The sequence below is a fragment of the Neofelis nebulosa genome, chromosome 3 (assembly GCF_028018385.1).
Source record: "Neofelis nebulosa isolate mNeoNeb1 chromosome 3, mNeoNeb1.pri, whole genome shotgun sequence".
Lineage (NCBI taxonomy): Eukaryota > Metazoa > Chordata > Mammalia > Carnivora > Felidae > Neofelis > Neofelis nebulosa.
In genome coordinates this window covers 205,672,157-205,687,288 of record NC_080784.1, presented here as the reverse complement: position 1 = coordinate 205,687,288, position 15,132 = coordinate 205,672,157, and the positions used below count along the sequence as shown (strand labels likewise).

General features: G+C 50.7%; 1 protein-coding gene across 11 annotated transcripts in view; it reads left to right on the top strand.

Moving 5' to 3' along the window:
* The window catches only part of FAM193A (family with sequence similarity 193 member A), a 165,602-nt gene that overhangs the window by 90,139 nt on the left and 60,331 nt on the right, over positions 1–15,132 (top strand). For 10 of the 11 annotated variants that reach the window (XR_009258691.1, XR_009258694.1, XR_009258693.1 and 7 more), the window contains exons 3-5: positions 4,451–4,608; positions 5,086–5,253; positions 8,522–8,756. Coding sequence is in view for 6 of the 11 variants with exons in the window: in XM_058719610.1 (XP_058575593.1) it covers positions 4,451–4,608; positions 5,086–5,253; positions 8,522–8,756 (561 nt within the window). In the remaining 5 variants the exon portion in view is untranslated. The remainder of the gene's footprint in view (positions 1–4,450; positions 4,609–5,085; positions 5,254–8,521; positions 8,757–15,132) is intronic. The other variant, XM_058719611.1, reaches the window with a different exon arrangement.

The window sequence follows — 15,132 nt, the reverse complement described above, 5'->3', positions numbered from 1 at the left end:
AGTAGATTGCTTAATGTCCCTTACCCCGTATAGCCCATCCCCCTTCCCAGAACCCCTCCAGTAACCCTCTGTTTGTTCTCCATATTTAAGAGTCTCTTATGGTTTGTCCCCCTCCCTGTTTTTATATTATTTTTGCTTCCCTTCTTTTATGTTCATCTGTTTTGTATGTTAAAATCCTCCCTCATATGAGGGAAGTCATATTTTTTTTTCTCTCACTAATTTCGCTTAGCATAATACCCTCCAGTTCCATCCACATAGTTGCATATGGCAAGATTTCATTCTTTTTGATTGCTGAGTAATACTCCAGTGTGTGTGTGTGTGTGTGTGTGTGTGTGTGTGCGTGCGCGCGCACACACACGCACATACATACCACATCTTCTTTATCCATTCATCCATCGATGGACATTTGGGCTCTTTCCATACTTTGGCTATTGTTGATGGTGCTGCTATAAACATTGGGGTGCATGTGCCCCTTTGAAACAGCACACCTGTGTCCTTTGGATAAATGCCTAGTAGAGCAATTGCTGGGTCGTAGGGTAGTTCTAGTTTTAGTTTTTTGAGGAACCTCCATACTGTTTTCCAGAGTGGCTGCACCAGCTTGCATTCCCGCCAACAGTGCAAAAGAGAACTTCTTTCTCTGCATCCTCGCCAACATCTGTTGTTGCCTGAGTTGTTAATGTTAGCCATTCTGACAGGTGTGAGGTGGTTTCTCATCGTGGTTTTGATTTGTATTTCCCTGATGATGAGTGATGTTGAGCATTTTTTCATGTGTCGGTTGGCTCTCTGGATGTCTTCTTTGGAGAAGTGTCTATTCATGTCATCTGCCCATTTCTTCACTGGATTATTTGGTTTTGGGTGTTGAGTTTGATAAGTTCTTTATAGATTTTCGACACTAACCCTGTTATCTGATACTTTGTTTGCAAATATCTTCTCCTGTTGTGTTGGTTGCCTTTTGGTTTTGCTATGTTTCATTACTTTTAGTGGTTCCAGAATTCACAATATGTATCTTCAACTTTTCAACCTCTACTTTCAAAGAATATTATATGCTTAACATGTAGTGTTAAGAGCCTTAAAAAGTTGTACTCTGAGCTCCACCAGTGTTTGTATAGTCATCTGCTTTTCTCATACAAATCTAGCGTTTACCGTACATTTTTATTACTTTAGCTTTAAATAGTTAATTATCTTTTTAAAAGACTTAATAAACGAGAAAAGTCCTTGTCCTTTCCCTCTACTCCCCTTTATAAGCTTGGTGTTCTTCACACCATTCACCTGCGCTCTTCTGCCTTTAACATTTCCTGTAGTGCCGGGGAACTGCTGTTTGTTTGAAAACTTTTCCTTCGCCTTCATTTTAAAAAGTTGTTTTTGCTAAGAATTCTAGGTTGTCGGTCATTTCTTTGCTGGCTTCCCTATTTCTGTCGGAAGCATGTTGCCATTCTTGTCTTTGCTCCTGTGTGCAGAAGGGATGTTTTCCTCTGCCTGCTTCTCCGATTTGCACCCCATTGTTGCTTTTTGGCAGTTTCACTCTGATGTGCCTTGGTGTGGTTTGCTTTCTGTTAATTGTGCTTGGGATTAGATGAGCTTTTAAGATATGCCAGTTTATGGTCTCCTCAAATGTGGGAAATTTTCAGCTATTTCTTCATACAGCCTTTTATTCTGGGATGCCATTACCTGCATGTTAGACATCTTGACTTTTGTTTTAGAAATGCTTCGTTTGTTTGTTTTTTTTCAGTCTTGTTGCTGTACCTCATTTTGGATTATTACTTCAGATTTATTGATACTCTGCTGCAAGACAGCTTATGTTTTCATTTCTAGAAGTTCCATTTGCTTATGTTTTACATTTTCACTTGCTGCTCTTGTGTTTTCTGTTTTCCTCTACTTTCTGCAACTTACAGAGTTTATAATCACCAGTTTGAGATTCTTGTCTCTTGGTTGCATCATTTTTGTTATTTTGGGTTCTGTTTCTCTTGATTGGTTTCCCTCATGGTTGTGAGTCATATTTTCTTTCTTCTTGGTTTTGTTACTGGATGCTGGGCATTGTGCATTTTACCTTGTTGAGTGCTGGATTTTGTTGTATTCTCTTAAACTGTGTTGGATTTGGACAGAAGTTAAATCTGTGTAAGATGAGCACTACAAGGTGGCACATTTAAGGATTTACTGTAGGGGCATGTGCTATCTTAAAAGGCCTCATTTCATCCCTTGTCACCAGGAAATGTTACTTTTCAGGTTCTTGGCTGCTGTTCGGAGTCTGTCCTGTGTGTCAGGTGCTAGTGCACAGCAGTGAGCAGGACGGAAAGGGTCCCACTCTTGTGGAACTGAGCTTCCAGTGATGAAGACAGGTGAAAAACAACACAGCGACAACAACAGGAAAACAAGGGAGACACCAGGATTTCAAAGAGCAGTTTGTGATATAAGAGATTAACAGGGTGATCAAGGTCAGGAGATGGGCACCCACACCAGTAGTTTGAACAGGGGCACTTTTGCGTGGAGAGCCAAGTGTAACAGATCAACTAGCCACATCTGGGAAGGGAACGCAAAAGAATCCAGCAGTGGCACATCTAGGGGGCAGCCACTACCACGCAGCTTAGGGAGACGACGCCAGGCAGGACCCCCTGGGAAGAGGCTCTCCGGGTAGCGGAGCAGCTGCTGAGGAGCTGCAGGGCGCGTCAGGTGGGCTCAGTCCACCTCGCTTCTCCGAGGGGCCGGCGGGAAGAGCCCCTGCCTCCGCAGTGTCCCTCCGACGCCCCCTGCCGGCAAGGCTCCGCTCGGCGCCAGCAGCCGGGGAGGCGTGTTTGCCGGGGCTGCTCCCACACAGACCCCGGAGGCAAGGGTGCATTTGGGGCCCAGAGGCCAAAGGTTGACCCCTGGCTCCCCCGTTTCTCTGCTGAGGTGTGCCTGCTAGAACTCTGTCCGTCTGCCAGGCCATTCACAGGGCTAGGGGGTTAGCGCTCCAGGCCGAGAACAAGTACGGTGGCAGGAGGGCAACAGTGTGCCCTGGGAAGGCTCGAGGACTGTGTTGAGATAGTTAGAGTCTGTTCGTAGCTGCTATGGAAGTTCTGTGCAGGGAGGTGACAGGGTCTCTCTTGCTGCAGCCACCACCCTGGCTGCTACTTGCAGAGGAGCCGCGGGCACGGGCGGAGCCGCCACGGTCGGCGGGCACAGGTGACGGGGCGTGGCCTGGTTGGGCCCGGGTCGTGCATCCGCCGAGGCTTGGAGTCGCACGGCGGGCAGCCTTGCTGTTGGGTTCGATGGGGGGTGGAGGAGCGAGGAGACCTCCTCCGCGAGGGGCACGGACCTGCTGTCCTTGGGGGGCAGCCTGCTTCCGCCAGCACCGCCTGCGGACCTGTGGAGCCTTTTCAGGCCTTTCCCGTCGCTGTGGTATTAGAATGGCCTCATTTTCGGGTCCTCTGCCCTTTGCCGGGCTGTCCGTGGTCCTCCTTGGTGACAGCCGCCCCCCTAGGCCACGGTTGGGACTTGGCACGGGACTGCGTGCCGCGGACTCTGTGAGACACCCCGCAGTCCCGCTTGCCCCCGCCCTCAGTGCTGGCCCGCCCCTGGCTCCCGCTGCGCCCGCCCCGCCGGGTGCCCGGACTCCAGGGGCCGCACGATAGGCCCGGCGTTCTGCGCTCCTCCCCACGGGTCTGCCCGCAGACGCCACAGCCCGCGAGGGAGGGCTTGCGGCCCGGTGTTCGCGCGTGCGCACTCCCTTCAGCGCCCCTCCCGCGGCTCTGCCCTTCTCCTCAGCCGTGCGGGCGATGGCCGTGGGGCCGGCTGCCCTGTTGGTGCCCTTTCTTCCTGGGGCGGGGGGGGGGGGGGTGGGGGGGGGCAGGGGTCATCCGCTCTCAGACAGGAGCCCACTTCCCACATCGTACCAGAGTCCTTCTCAGGTCCCGTCATCGAGGGACGGGGTGCCAGCTGGGTGGGTGTTGGGGTCACGTCCCGAGACCGGAGAGGGCCCGGGGAGGGGGGAAAGGTCGCATTTCTGCCCCCTGGAGTGGCTGTTGGGCGTCCAGTCACGGAGGCCGGAGCCCGCTTCGTCCCGCCGCCTCTGCCCAGAACGTGCGCTTGTCCAGCCCCCCGTCCCTCAGAACACGCGGCGCAGCCACTTCCGGCTACTTCCGGCGGGCTCCCAGCTGGGGCCCCCGGCTGCGCCCTGAGCGCCGTCCCACGGGTGGGGGCCGGCCCGGCGCGCGTGCGGGGCCGGAGCTGCGCTTCTCTGGAGACTGAGCGACGTTTTCGGACGGCCTTCCCGGCATCAGGTGGCGCTGTCGGAAGGCGAAACAGTCGGTTGCAAAGGTCTTGGGGGTCAGGAAAAGTTGCCCGGGCGAGGCCGTTGGGGATCTCGTCAGCGTCTAGGTTTAAATCTGTTTCTACAAGGCCTTTTTCTGACGCGTTGATCACAAATTTGTGCCGTGAACGTTTGAACGTAGTGTGTTCTGTTCTCTTTTTCAAGCAGGGCCAAGACTTTCTTCTTCACTCCCCTCTCAGCGGCTCGCAGCCGGAGGCGGGCGGCGGGAGGCTGGCCCTCGGCGCACAGACGCTGCCCTCGGCCGGGCTGGGCGCCGCCCCCTCGGACGCCGCGTGTGCTTGCGAGGCCTGCAGCGAGCGCAGGTACGGGTGCCCCCCCCCCCCCCGGGGTGGGGGGGTGGGGTGGGAGGGGGGCGAGGCGAGGAGCGCGAGAGCCGCCCCCCTGCCCCAGGATGCTGGGCAGGCCGGCACTGCGGCTGCTGCGGGGCGGAGGGGAAGAGAAGCCGGGGACTTGGGGGGCTCGGGACCGCAGCCACAGCGGCCCGCCCCGCGCGGAGGGCGGGACGGGGGTGGGTGGGTAGCGGGGGCTTCCTGGCGAGTGACAGCGAGAGCTGCCCGGGGAGCCTCTGCGTTCCCTGTGTGGGATGCCAGGTGCGTTAGCTTGCGTCGTGCGAGGAGGGGCCCCGGGACAGCGGTCCGGGGTCCGGGGACCGGCAGCTGTGGGCACCTGGGGCCACGGCAGTCGGGGTGCCCCCCCGCCCCCTTGGGCTGTCTGGAGGGTGAAGGGCGACACCGACCCTGCGCTAACCCTGACCTCCTTGCTCTTGTGCCCTCTAACAGAGAGATTTCGGCAGACACAGACCGGGAGCCCCAGCAGCTGCAGAACTACTGGTCAGAAGTGCGCTACATGGTCCGCTGCATTTACCGCCAGGCAGGGACTCCGCTGGCCGACGACCAAGACCAGAGTCTCGTGCCGGACAAGGAGGGGGTGAAGGAGCTCGTGGATAGGTACACGTTGCCCCCTGTGTCATGTCCCTCCGTCACCTGTTGCGGGGGGAAGCCTCCTCTCTGCTTGGGGGTGCGGGGGGGGGGGGGTGCGGGGGGGGTCTCCTTTCAGGACCTAGTGAGCTCGGGGTGCGTGCTTGGCCCCGGGGGCACTGCCAGTCTTCAGCAGACAGACTGCCAGAAAGCACACCTGCTGGGTAAAGTTTCCAATTCTAATTCTGATGAAATACCTCTTGTCTGTGTAATAAAAAAAAAAAAAAAAATGAGTTGACATGTTTCTTTCATTTCTTAGCGCTGAGACAGACCGTAACACTGCTTTTTGAGTACTTTCTGTGCCGGGGGTGATCTAAGCACTTCTTCAGGAGGCACCCTTGCATGTAGTTAACCCAAGGAGGGACAGGACAGGCAGTTACCCCACTGTCAAGGTGAGAAGAAGCTTCCGTGAGGCCAGGCAGCTTGAGAACGCGTGTAAGCGTGAGTAGGGGGCCTGCTGTAGCCAGGCCTGGACGTGTGGGTGATTCTCAGGCAAGAGTGGCCCACCACATGGCGTCTGTTGTTCAGCAGCACTTTGTGCCCGCTGACACTACAGAACTCGAGGTGGCCATACTTTTTATTCTTCCTTACAGCTTGTGGCATCTTTCTCCTCTTCTTTTGACATGTTCCGAATTAAAGGAATAAATTTGAGCTGGATTTCATGCATCGATTCTCCTTTTGTTTTCTTTTTCTCACATCTTGAATGCAACACCTTTGGGGGTCTTAGAAACCCTTGTTTGCTGTAGAGTACGGTTTATCTGTGGAGACTGGAATAGTGATTGGCCATGGGTTCTACTGACTAGTGGTTGAATCCGGCCAGTGTGTTTAGCGCTTGGCCTGTGTTCCAGGAGGCGGTTCTGGGTGGTATGTGCCTGTTTTAGAAGTTAGGGTGCCAAGTGAGTATGAGGAAGGCACGTAACGTGCACCTCAGGCCCATGACTTCATACGCTGTGAATGCTTAGGAAGTGGCTAAAGTCAAACGAGGCAGTTGAAGGAGAATACCCAGCAGGTACAGTGTGGTGAGAGATGTTACCATGGAAATTACAAAGGTAATACTGTGAATTGTGAAGGTTTGGGAAACAGTGTTGCTCTGAGAGTGAAATAATCCTGTTATGTGGAAATCTCACGCCCCCTGTTATGTGGAAATCTCACGCCCCCGTCTAGAAGTGAATGTGTCGGATAACCGTATTTCCCCTAGTCCTTGCATCCAGGAACGCTGCTGTTTTTGTTGTTCATGTGCCGACACACATCAGGAGAGGGATGTGTGTGATGCCTGTACAGCTGGTGACGATGATCCTTTCCTCCTTTCCGTGGCCCCCAGCGTCCTGCGTGGTCCCGCTCTGCGCCACTCTCGTACTGTTAATCACTGCATTCCGCCTGTGCCGGCTCCCGTCATTCCTCTGCTGGCCACACTCGCTCCTGCTCCAGGACCTTTGCATTTGCTCTTCTGTCTGCATTGTTCTTGCTTCCTCGGGGTTGTTTTTCCTCCCTTCAGTTGTTCACATTACTTTTCAGAGTAACCTCAAAGAGGCCACCCTGACATCTGAGGCGCCTCCCTGCCATCACTATTCCTCCCCTTGCCTTCTTTCTTACTACGTTACTGCCATTACCTAGAATTCCATCATATATATGCACGTGCCATAAGCGCCACGTGGGCGGAGAGTTTCTTTACTTGGCTTCCTCACTGCTGCGGTTTGACGGTTAGAATAACCTTCACACCGGCGCGCCAGTGCTCGTTGACTGTATGTATGGATGAGCCGCCCGCATCTTCAGCGTGTTCCTGCCTCTTGGTCATACGGTTTTTAAAAAATCTACTTGCAGAAGTACCCCATGGCCATTCCATTAAATTTATAGAATACAGAGAGGGACAGAGACCTAAAGTAAAACAGATGTACAGTTCTCCATGCTAAGAGGCATCCAGTCTCCCTATAAGTTTGATTGTTCCTCTGTCATTTGAGTCTTCTGTAGTGTCCATGTAACACACGAGATGCATTCCGTTTCACAGGACAGTTGTTGTACTGGAAATTAAGAAACTGTCTATCTGAAACATACTGGCCTCAGTGGGAGTCCCATCAGTTTTTATTGTTTCTCTAGCCACATTGTGTATAAGGCTTCCCATGTTTCATTGCTGGGTTTCACCTGGTTCTTGTCTTTGCAACTCAGGTGGTGCGCTAATTTAAAACTGAAATAGATGGCAACTTACTACATTCTTCCCTTTTGACCAAACGTGGTGCCCAGAAGGTGAAAGGATCCATTCTGTAAAGTCCAGGAACTATGGCCTAATATGTTTTATAACTCGTGTCTAATGAAGCACTGGCCTCAGAGTGCTTCCTCCTGGTGGCGGGTCACAGACAGATACTGTCGTCACCCCAGTGATCCTGGGTTTCTGTGTGCAGGCTCCTCAGAAGCTCATACTTAAGAGGAACGGCCACTTTCCAAGTAGATTATCTACAAGTTAGGAAAGAAGTTCTTAAAAATGTTAACTGCTATTGTGGCCCAATGGAAAGGCCCTTACTAATTTTTTCCCTGCTCCTCATTTTAGAGACTTAATTTTATACGCTTCTTTGGGTTTTTTGGTGGGATAACTTAAAAAGGGATGTATTGTTTCGACAGTGTCCTCTGATTATAAAAATAATAAGCCCATTTGGATTGTATACTGAATTCATAGAAAGGACAGAATAGTCTGCATTAGTCCTCCAAGCCAGGTATCACTTCTGCTGGGATCGTTGCTTTTCACCTAACATACGGGCATTGAAAATTAATTGTCTTCAGCCTCCTGTGTTTTTAGATAGTCTTGCGGTTGAGAAAGCACATCCGTCCCAAGACAGCTGCTGCGGTGCCCGTGTGTAAGCACTGCCACCTGCTGGTTCTGTGAGTTCCAGCCTTTTACCCAGCCCGTGTGGACTTCTGTGTTTGGCTGAGGGATGAACTCAGTGATCAGCTGAGTCAGTACATGTGCGAGCCAGTGCTAGTGCAGGGTAAGCTCTGAGTAAATACTGGGGTTTTTTTGGTCCATCAGCTGGTGACTTTGGAGTTCTCGATGCTTTCTGTGCCTGGGTTCCTCTCTGTTGAGTGGGGTGATGGCCCCTCTCACAGGTGGTTGAGAAGATGGCTGCTGTTGCTGTCGTCGGGCGGGTGCCTGTGCAAAGGCTCCGGGACGTTGCTCGTAGAACAGTTCCAAGGAGGGCCTTGTGTGGATGGGATACGGGTGAGTGGTGACTCTCTCTTCTCTGCGCAGGCTCTGTGAGAGGGACCCTTACCAGCTGTACCAGCGGTTGGAACAACAGGCCAGAGAGTACGTGCTGGAGATGAAGGTCCGGCTCCTCCGGCAGCTGTCGGCTGCATCCAAAGTGAAAGCTCCGTCTGCCCTGCAGGGCCCTCCACAGGCACACCAGTTCATCTCCCTCCTTCTCGAAGAGTACGGTGCCCTCTGCCAGGCGGCACGCACAATCAGCACCTTCCTTGGCACGCTGGTAAGAGGGAAAGCTGCCTTTCTCTGGTTCTGCTGGGGAGAGCTGTGGAGAAGGACTGTGGTCGTGTGAAGCTGTGAGGCTTGTGTGTTGATCGCGCGCGCCGTCACGGGCTCCTGCTTGGCGGTGTTCAGGCATGTAGGAGAGAACCTGATTCCTCTCCCTTTTCTCTTCTCTCTGGACTTTGCCGTGGGATAAAAGTGTTGTGTGAATTGATATCCGGGCGACACATCATAGGAATGCTCTTTGGAGGCCTTGAGGCCTAGGGAGGGAGTGATGGGGACCATATGAGGTTAGGACCAGGGTGTGTGCATTAACAGGGAAAAGAAAGAGAGATGGCTTCTGTCTTGAGTTGTTAGCTCTGCTGTCAGTGTGCGCACGCAGAGCATGAGTCCTGTAGAGGGCACTTCCTGACAGCCCTGTGGCTTTCGGTCATTGATTGCACAGTCCAACCCTGGGTTAAGGATGGGTTCACAGAAACAAGTGAGAACACCTCCCCCCGCCCACCCCACATACCTGTCTGGTAGTGCTAACAAAGGAGTGTCCTTTCTGACCACTTCACAAAGGTAAGTTAGCACAGGTGGGTAGAAAGAGGCACAGAGTGGAAGTACAGTTACTGGAAACCAGCTAAGCTGGAGACGAGTGCCTTCGGTCAGCCCTGGCAGTCAGTGCAGCTGCCAGTTGGAAGGAGACCATGGTACCCAAGAGACCAGCCATTCATGCTTTCTGGACTGTTACAGAAATAGCAATTTGCTGGTAGTCTGTGGAGCTGTTGCTCATCACCTAAATTTTATTATTAAATGATACTTCAGGGGCGCCTGGGTTCGTGAGTTCCAGCTCCGCGTCAGGCTCTGTGCTGACAGCTCAGAGCCTGGAGCCTGTCTCGGATTCTGTGTCTCCCTCTCTCTCTGTCCCTCCCCTGCTCACGCTCTCTCTCTCTCTCTCAAAATAATAAACATAAGAAGAAAATTTAAATGATACTTCATTGGGCTAGTTTTGAGTACTTTCTCATGGGTAAAACTACATTTTGAAACAAATACAGTAATCAGTAATCCCTAAAGTTTTAAATGTAATGGTCTTTACGTGACTCTAAAGTTGATAGAGCTCCCTGCTAGAGAAATTTACAGGCACGCAAGTAATTTCAGGGGGTTCACGGACTTCCTCAAGCATTCCTGTGGTAGACCTTGCCATTCCTGTAAGTGACTCCCTGCATCTTCGAGGAGAGCTTGTGTTGTGAGAAAAGGACTGCTGAGTGGGAGGGGCAGAGTCTCTGCTTCAAGATGCGATTCTGCAACTGGATGCCAGCGCCCCGAGCGGGGCCAGGCTCGCCTCTGACACCTCACTCCTTCCTGGCGTGTCTCATGCAACTCTTCCTCTTCTGCCTCGACTTACTGAAAGTAAGTCAGAAGTTCACATCTAGTGCCGTCTCCTCTGTGACCACAACCTTGAGACCTTCCTGAGTCTGCTGTGAGAGGGGACAGCCGAAGTTAAGAGCGTCTCCTGGCTGTGTGAACTTCGTGCATAGCAGTGAAGAGTGCTACCGCAGTGCCCCAGCTGGTGCTTTAAGTCCAGGCCCTCCTCAGGCAGTTAGAGCGGAATATGGCTCTGGAACCAAACAGATTGATTTGGACCCTGCTTCTTGGAGCAAATTCCTAGAAATTTACGTAGAAATATTTTCTTGTGGTTTGGAAAAAAATTCGTAAGCGCAAAGAACAAAATGTAGTTTGGTCGGTGATTTATGTCACTTTGGTTGCACATGGAGATACTCTCTTTGGTTTCCGGTGGTACAGCAGACGAGATACCTTGAACGCTTCCTTCCTTCAAGGGAAACAACTGAATTACTGGATGACAGAAACTAAAACAAGATACGAGCTTTTACAACACATTGCTGAGGTGGCATGAGAGGCAAGAAGCCTTAGGGGTGAAAAACACACCGGCAGCTGGAATTCTGAGTAACTTGTGTGCCCCAAAGCCACCATTCACTCCAAGGATTTATAATCCTGGAAGACAGGATGTACAGCCTAGGTCCAACCCCGGGTGGCATCGGCGCGCAGTGCTGGGCCTGCAAATGGCCACCACCTCCCTGTGAGAGCGAAGGAGAGGCCCTCAGACTGGAGGGATGGCAAGGGCGTATGCCCGTTGTGATCTTGGGGTGGGCAGAGGTGAAGTACAGCCTCCCCAAAAGTGTGTAACTGTGAACCAACTGCCTCCTCGGCTTGTGGTCTCAACAAGTGCTGTCGGTGGGGTATCGCAACTCCCAAGCCCACAGGTCACTTGACGGTGATGGAGGCTGTCATGTCAGTAAATCAAGCAACGTGCACGTAGAGGGCTTGGCGTCATCCCAGGTAACCACAGTAACCTTGTCGTGTCACAAAAGCTGACTATGACTTCTTATCACTGACTCACACCCAGTCTATATAAAAATTCTCAATTACCTCCAGAGCCTCTTTTATGGTTGGAGCGCTCAAATCAGGATCCAACAAGGGTCACACAGTTGTAACAATATCCTTCCAGGCCCAGCTGGTGATCTTTGCAGGATAAGAAATTGACACAGCTGAGTTAAGATTGAGTTAAAGTTAGTGCCTGAAGGCAGCAGTTCTCAACATTTTTGGACTTGGGGCCCTTTAAACTTAAAAACTGAGGACTCCAAAGGGCTTTTCTGTCTTTGTATATTTTATCTGTTAATATTTGCTGTATTGAAATTAAAACAAATTTAAAACTATTAAATCACTTTTGAGATGAGCCCCATTACATAACATAAATAGCACATATTTTAAAATAAAAACTATTTCCTTCCTTCCTTCCTTCCTTCCTTCCTTCCTTCCTTCCTTCCTTCCTTCCTTTCTTTTTAATGTCTATTTTTGAGAGAGACAGAGCATGAATGGAAGAGGGGCAGAGAGAAAGGGAGACACAGAATCCGAAGCAGGCTTCAGGCTCCAAGCTGTCAACACAGAGCCTGACGTGGGGCTGGAACTCACGAACCGCGAGATCACTACCTGAGCCGAAGTCGGACACTTAACTGACTCAGCCACCCAGGCGCCCCAAAAAGAACTATTTTCTGAAGCATATTTAGTAAGAAGAGGGGCGTCATTTACATTTTTGCAAATCTCCATAGTTCATGGCTCAAACAGAGGACACATGGATTCTTCTAGTTGCTTCTCTGCTCATGCTGTTGTCATAGGTTACTTTGGCTGACGTTATTGATGAAAATCCTGCCTCACGCAGATGTGTATTTGGAAAACGGAGGAGTATTTTAGTAGCCTTTTCAGCCATTTTTCTTGGAGAGTACAACAGTGCCTTAGTGCTTCTTAAATGTTTATCTTTGGGAGAGAGAGAGAGAGAGAGAGAGCGAGAGCACGTGCACAAGCGAGAGCGGGATAGAGAGGGGGACAGAGGATCTGAAGCAGGCTCCACACTGCCAGCAGTGAACCCACCTCGGGCTCAAACTCACAAACCTCAAGATTGTGACCAGAGCCGAAGTCAGACGTTTAACTGACTGAGCCACGCAGATGCCCCCAGAGCCTGTTAATGGTTAGTTGCAGTGTAGACTCTGAAACCCTTGAGCTGACTGTATTGTTAACATCAGAACCATTATTGTAGCCCACACTTTGAGTGGATGTGCCCATGCATGGGTTTCTAGCATCATGCATTGGTTATTTGGAAAATACTGGTTCACTGAATAATTTAGTGCACATCTTCCTGATGATATTCAGTATAAAAAGTGACCTTTGTTACTGTCACCACTGATCCTTATCAGAATGGAGAAGCTTCAAGGCCAGTGGCAATTTTCCAAAGTTCTGATTTTTGCTTGAAAGCTTGATTTTTTTCCAAAGTTCTGATTTTTGATTGGTCACAAATCCGGTCAATTATTTTCCTTAAAGCAGCAAATTGGCTTGCTGCGCAAACCCTGCCTGCTAAGTTCTCTGCTAACTCGGCTGGCTTCTCTTGGAAACATCTCCTGTTTTTCTGATTCTGCAGAACCCATGGCATACATCTAGACATAGAAAGAATTTTTGGGGTGCCTGGGTGGCGCAGTCGGTTAAGCGTCCGACTTCAGCCAGGTCACGATCTCGCGGTCCGTGAGTTCGAGCCCCGCGTCGGGCTCTGGGCTGATGGCTCGGAGCCTGGAGCCTGTTTCCGATTCTGTGTCTCCCTCTCTCTCTGCCCCTCCCCCGTTCATGCTCTGTCTCTCTCTGTCCCAAAAATAAATAAAAAACGTTGAAAAAAAATTTTTTTTTAAAAGAAAGAATTTTTAAAAAACATGACTTTCATGGGAAATGTACTTGTGGGTTTATTCCACACTGCCCTGAAGAATCAGGATGATGGGGTCATAGTTTATTTTTTTTAATTAAATTAAATTAAATTTTACTTTATTTTATTTTTAGAGAGAGAGAGTGCATGAGTGGGGCAGAGGGGCTGAGGGAGGAACAGAGAGAGAGAATCCTAAGCAGGTTACACACTCAGTGCAGAGCCCAACAAGGGGCTTGATCTCATGACTCTGGAATTGTGACCTGAGCTGAAATCAAGAGTCAGATGCTCAAATGACTGAGCCGCCCAGGTATCCCGATAGGGTCACATTTAACAAAATGTATTTTATTTTATTTTATTTTATTTTATTTTATTTTATTTTATTTTATTTTTACTTTTATTTTTATTTTATTTATTATTAAAAATTTTTTTTTTTTTTAATTTTTTTTTTTTTTTTCAACGTTTTTTATTTATTTTTGGGACAGAGAGAGACAGAGCATGAACGGGGGAGGGGCAGAGAGAGAGGGAGACACAGAATCAGAAACAGGCTCCAGGCTCCGAGCCATCAGCCCAGAGCCTGACGCGGGGCTCGAACTCACGGACCGCGAGATCGTGACCTGGCTGAAGTCGGACGCTTAACCGACTGCGCCACCCAGGCGCCCCTAAAAATTTTTTTTAAATGTTTGTTTATTTTTGAGAGAGAGAGCATGAGTGGGGGAGGAGCAGAGAGAGAGAGGGAGACAGAATCTGAAGCAGGGTCCAGGCTCTGAGCTGTTAGCACAGAGCCCGATGGAAAAAGTTTATTTTAAATATTAAAATAAAATTAGGACTAAAGTTATGCTTGCCACTGTCTAAGAAATGCCTTGCTAGACTGCAGTAATCATGAAATCTGAATTTCTGTCCACAAGGACAGAAGAATCTTGACTATCCTGGTATTTCTCAAGGTCTGTTACAGAACTTGATTCTAAATATCTTCTCTTTCTTCTTCCAAATCCCAAAACCTTCTTGCAGTTGAATGTGAAAAGTAAAACTAGCCTGGATATAAAAGCCCAAGCCTGAGTCATTGGCGAGCTTGTTCTCGGCGCCTCTGGCTCAGGCAGCACCGAGTCCCGGCCACACTCACACACAGGCGCTGCTCCCCCCTCCACCCGCCCCCTCTGTAGCTGTGAGTGCACGTCTTTCCCGGAGCCCCCCTCAGCTGGCCGAGGGACTGCTCTGGCTGCTGCCTTAGCTCCTACATGTTCTCTGTTGTAGAGACGAATTGTGAATCGGATCACTGCCTACTACTCTGTCCCCTGGTGACTCCTGGGGAGCAGGGACCTACGGTTCTGGTCTTTGTGTTCCTGTACCTGGCACAGCACCTGCACAGAGTAGTCTCTGCTGAGGTCCGTGACACGTGGCATGTTCGACATGTCCTCTGTGGCCACGTCCTTAGTACATTTTTGGGGTAATGGTTTCTCATTCCAGAAATGGGGCTGAGTTTATTGGTTCCTGGGCCAGTGTTCCTGTATTGAATACAGGTGTTGAAAAAGCACGCCTACGGGAGTGAGAGCAAGCTCTGGAAACATGGACGACACTGGGGGTTTGAGGTTCTCTGCAAGCATCACGGGTTCCTTAACCAGCTCTCTCTCTCTGTAGGGTATGAGGAGAGCACTGGAGGTGGCGGAGCGGACACACATCTGCAGTGTGGTGGTGCCACTGTTGTGCGCTGAGCACGGTCTCACTGGTGTTTGTGCTCAGGAACAGGAGACGATGGTTTTAATTCAGTCTCTCAGCCCCCGTGCCAGCCCGTTATCAGGGGGCAAGACATGGAGTGTTCTTGGGTGGACGTTTACTCACATCTGCAGGTGTGATCACTTTGATTCACTTTGGCTAACTTGTGGAACAGACCACTGAAGGTGCTCACTGTGAGTACTTTGTCTCATGGACTGTTGGCTGCATCTTGCTGAGCAGTGCCCAGAGTTGGCGGTTGCTTAGGGAAGGAGCATCTCCCTGTGGACGTGAGACGCAGGTAGTGCGCACCTGTAGCTTCCTGGTGGAAGCATCGCTTCCCACACAGGCGTTTGCTTGTAGCAAGATCCGGTAGAAGTGAATGCCGCGTTTAGGGAAGGTGCCGCTGTCTCTCCTGGTC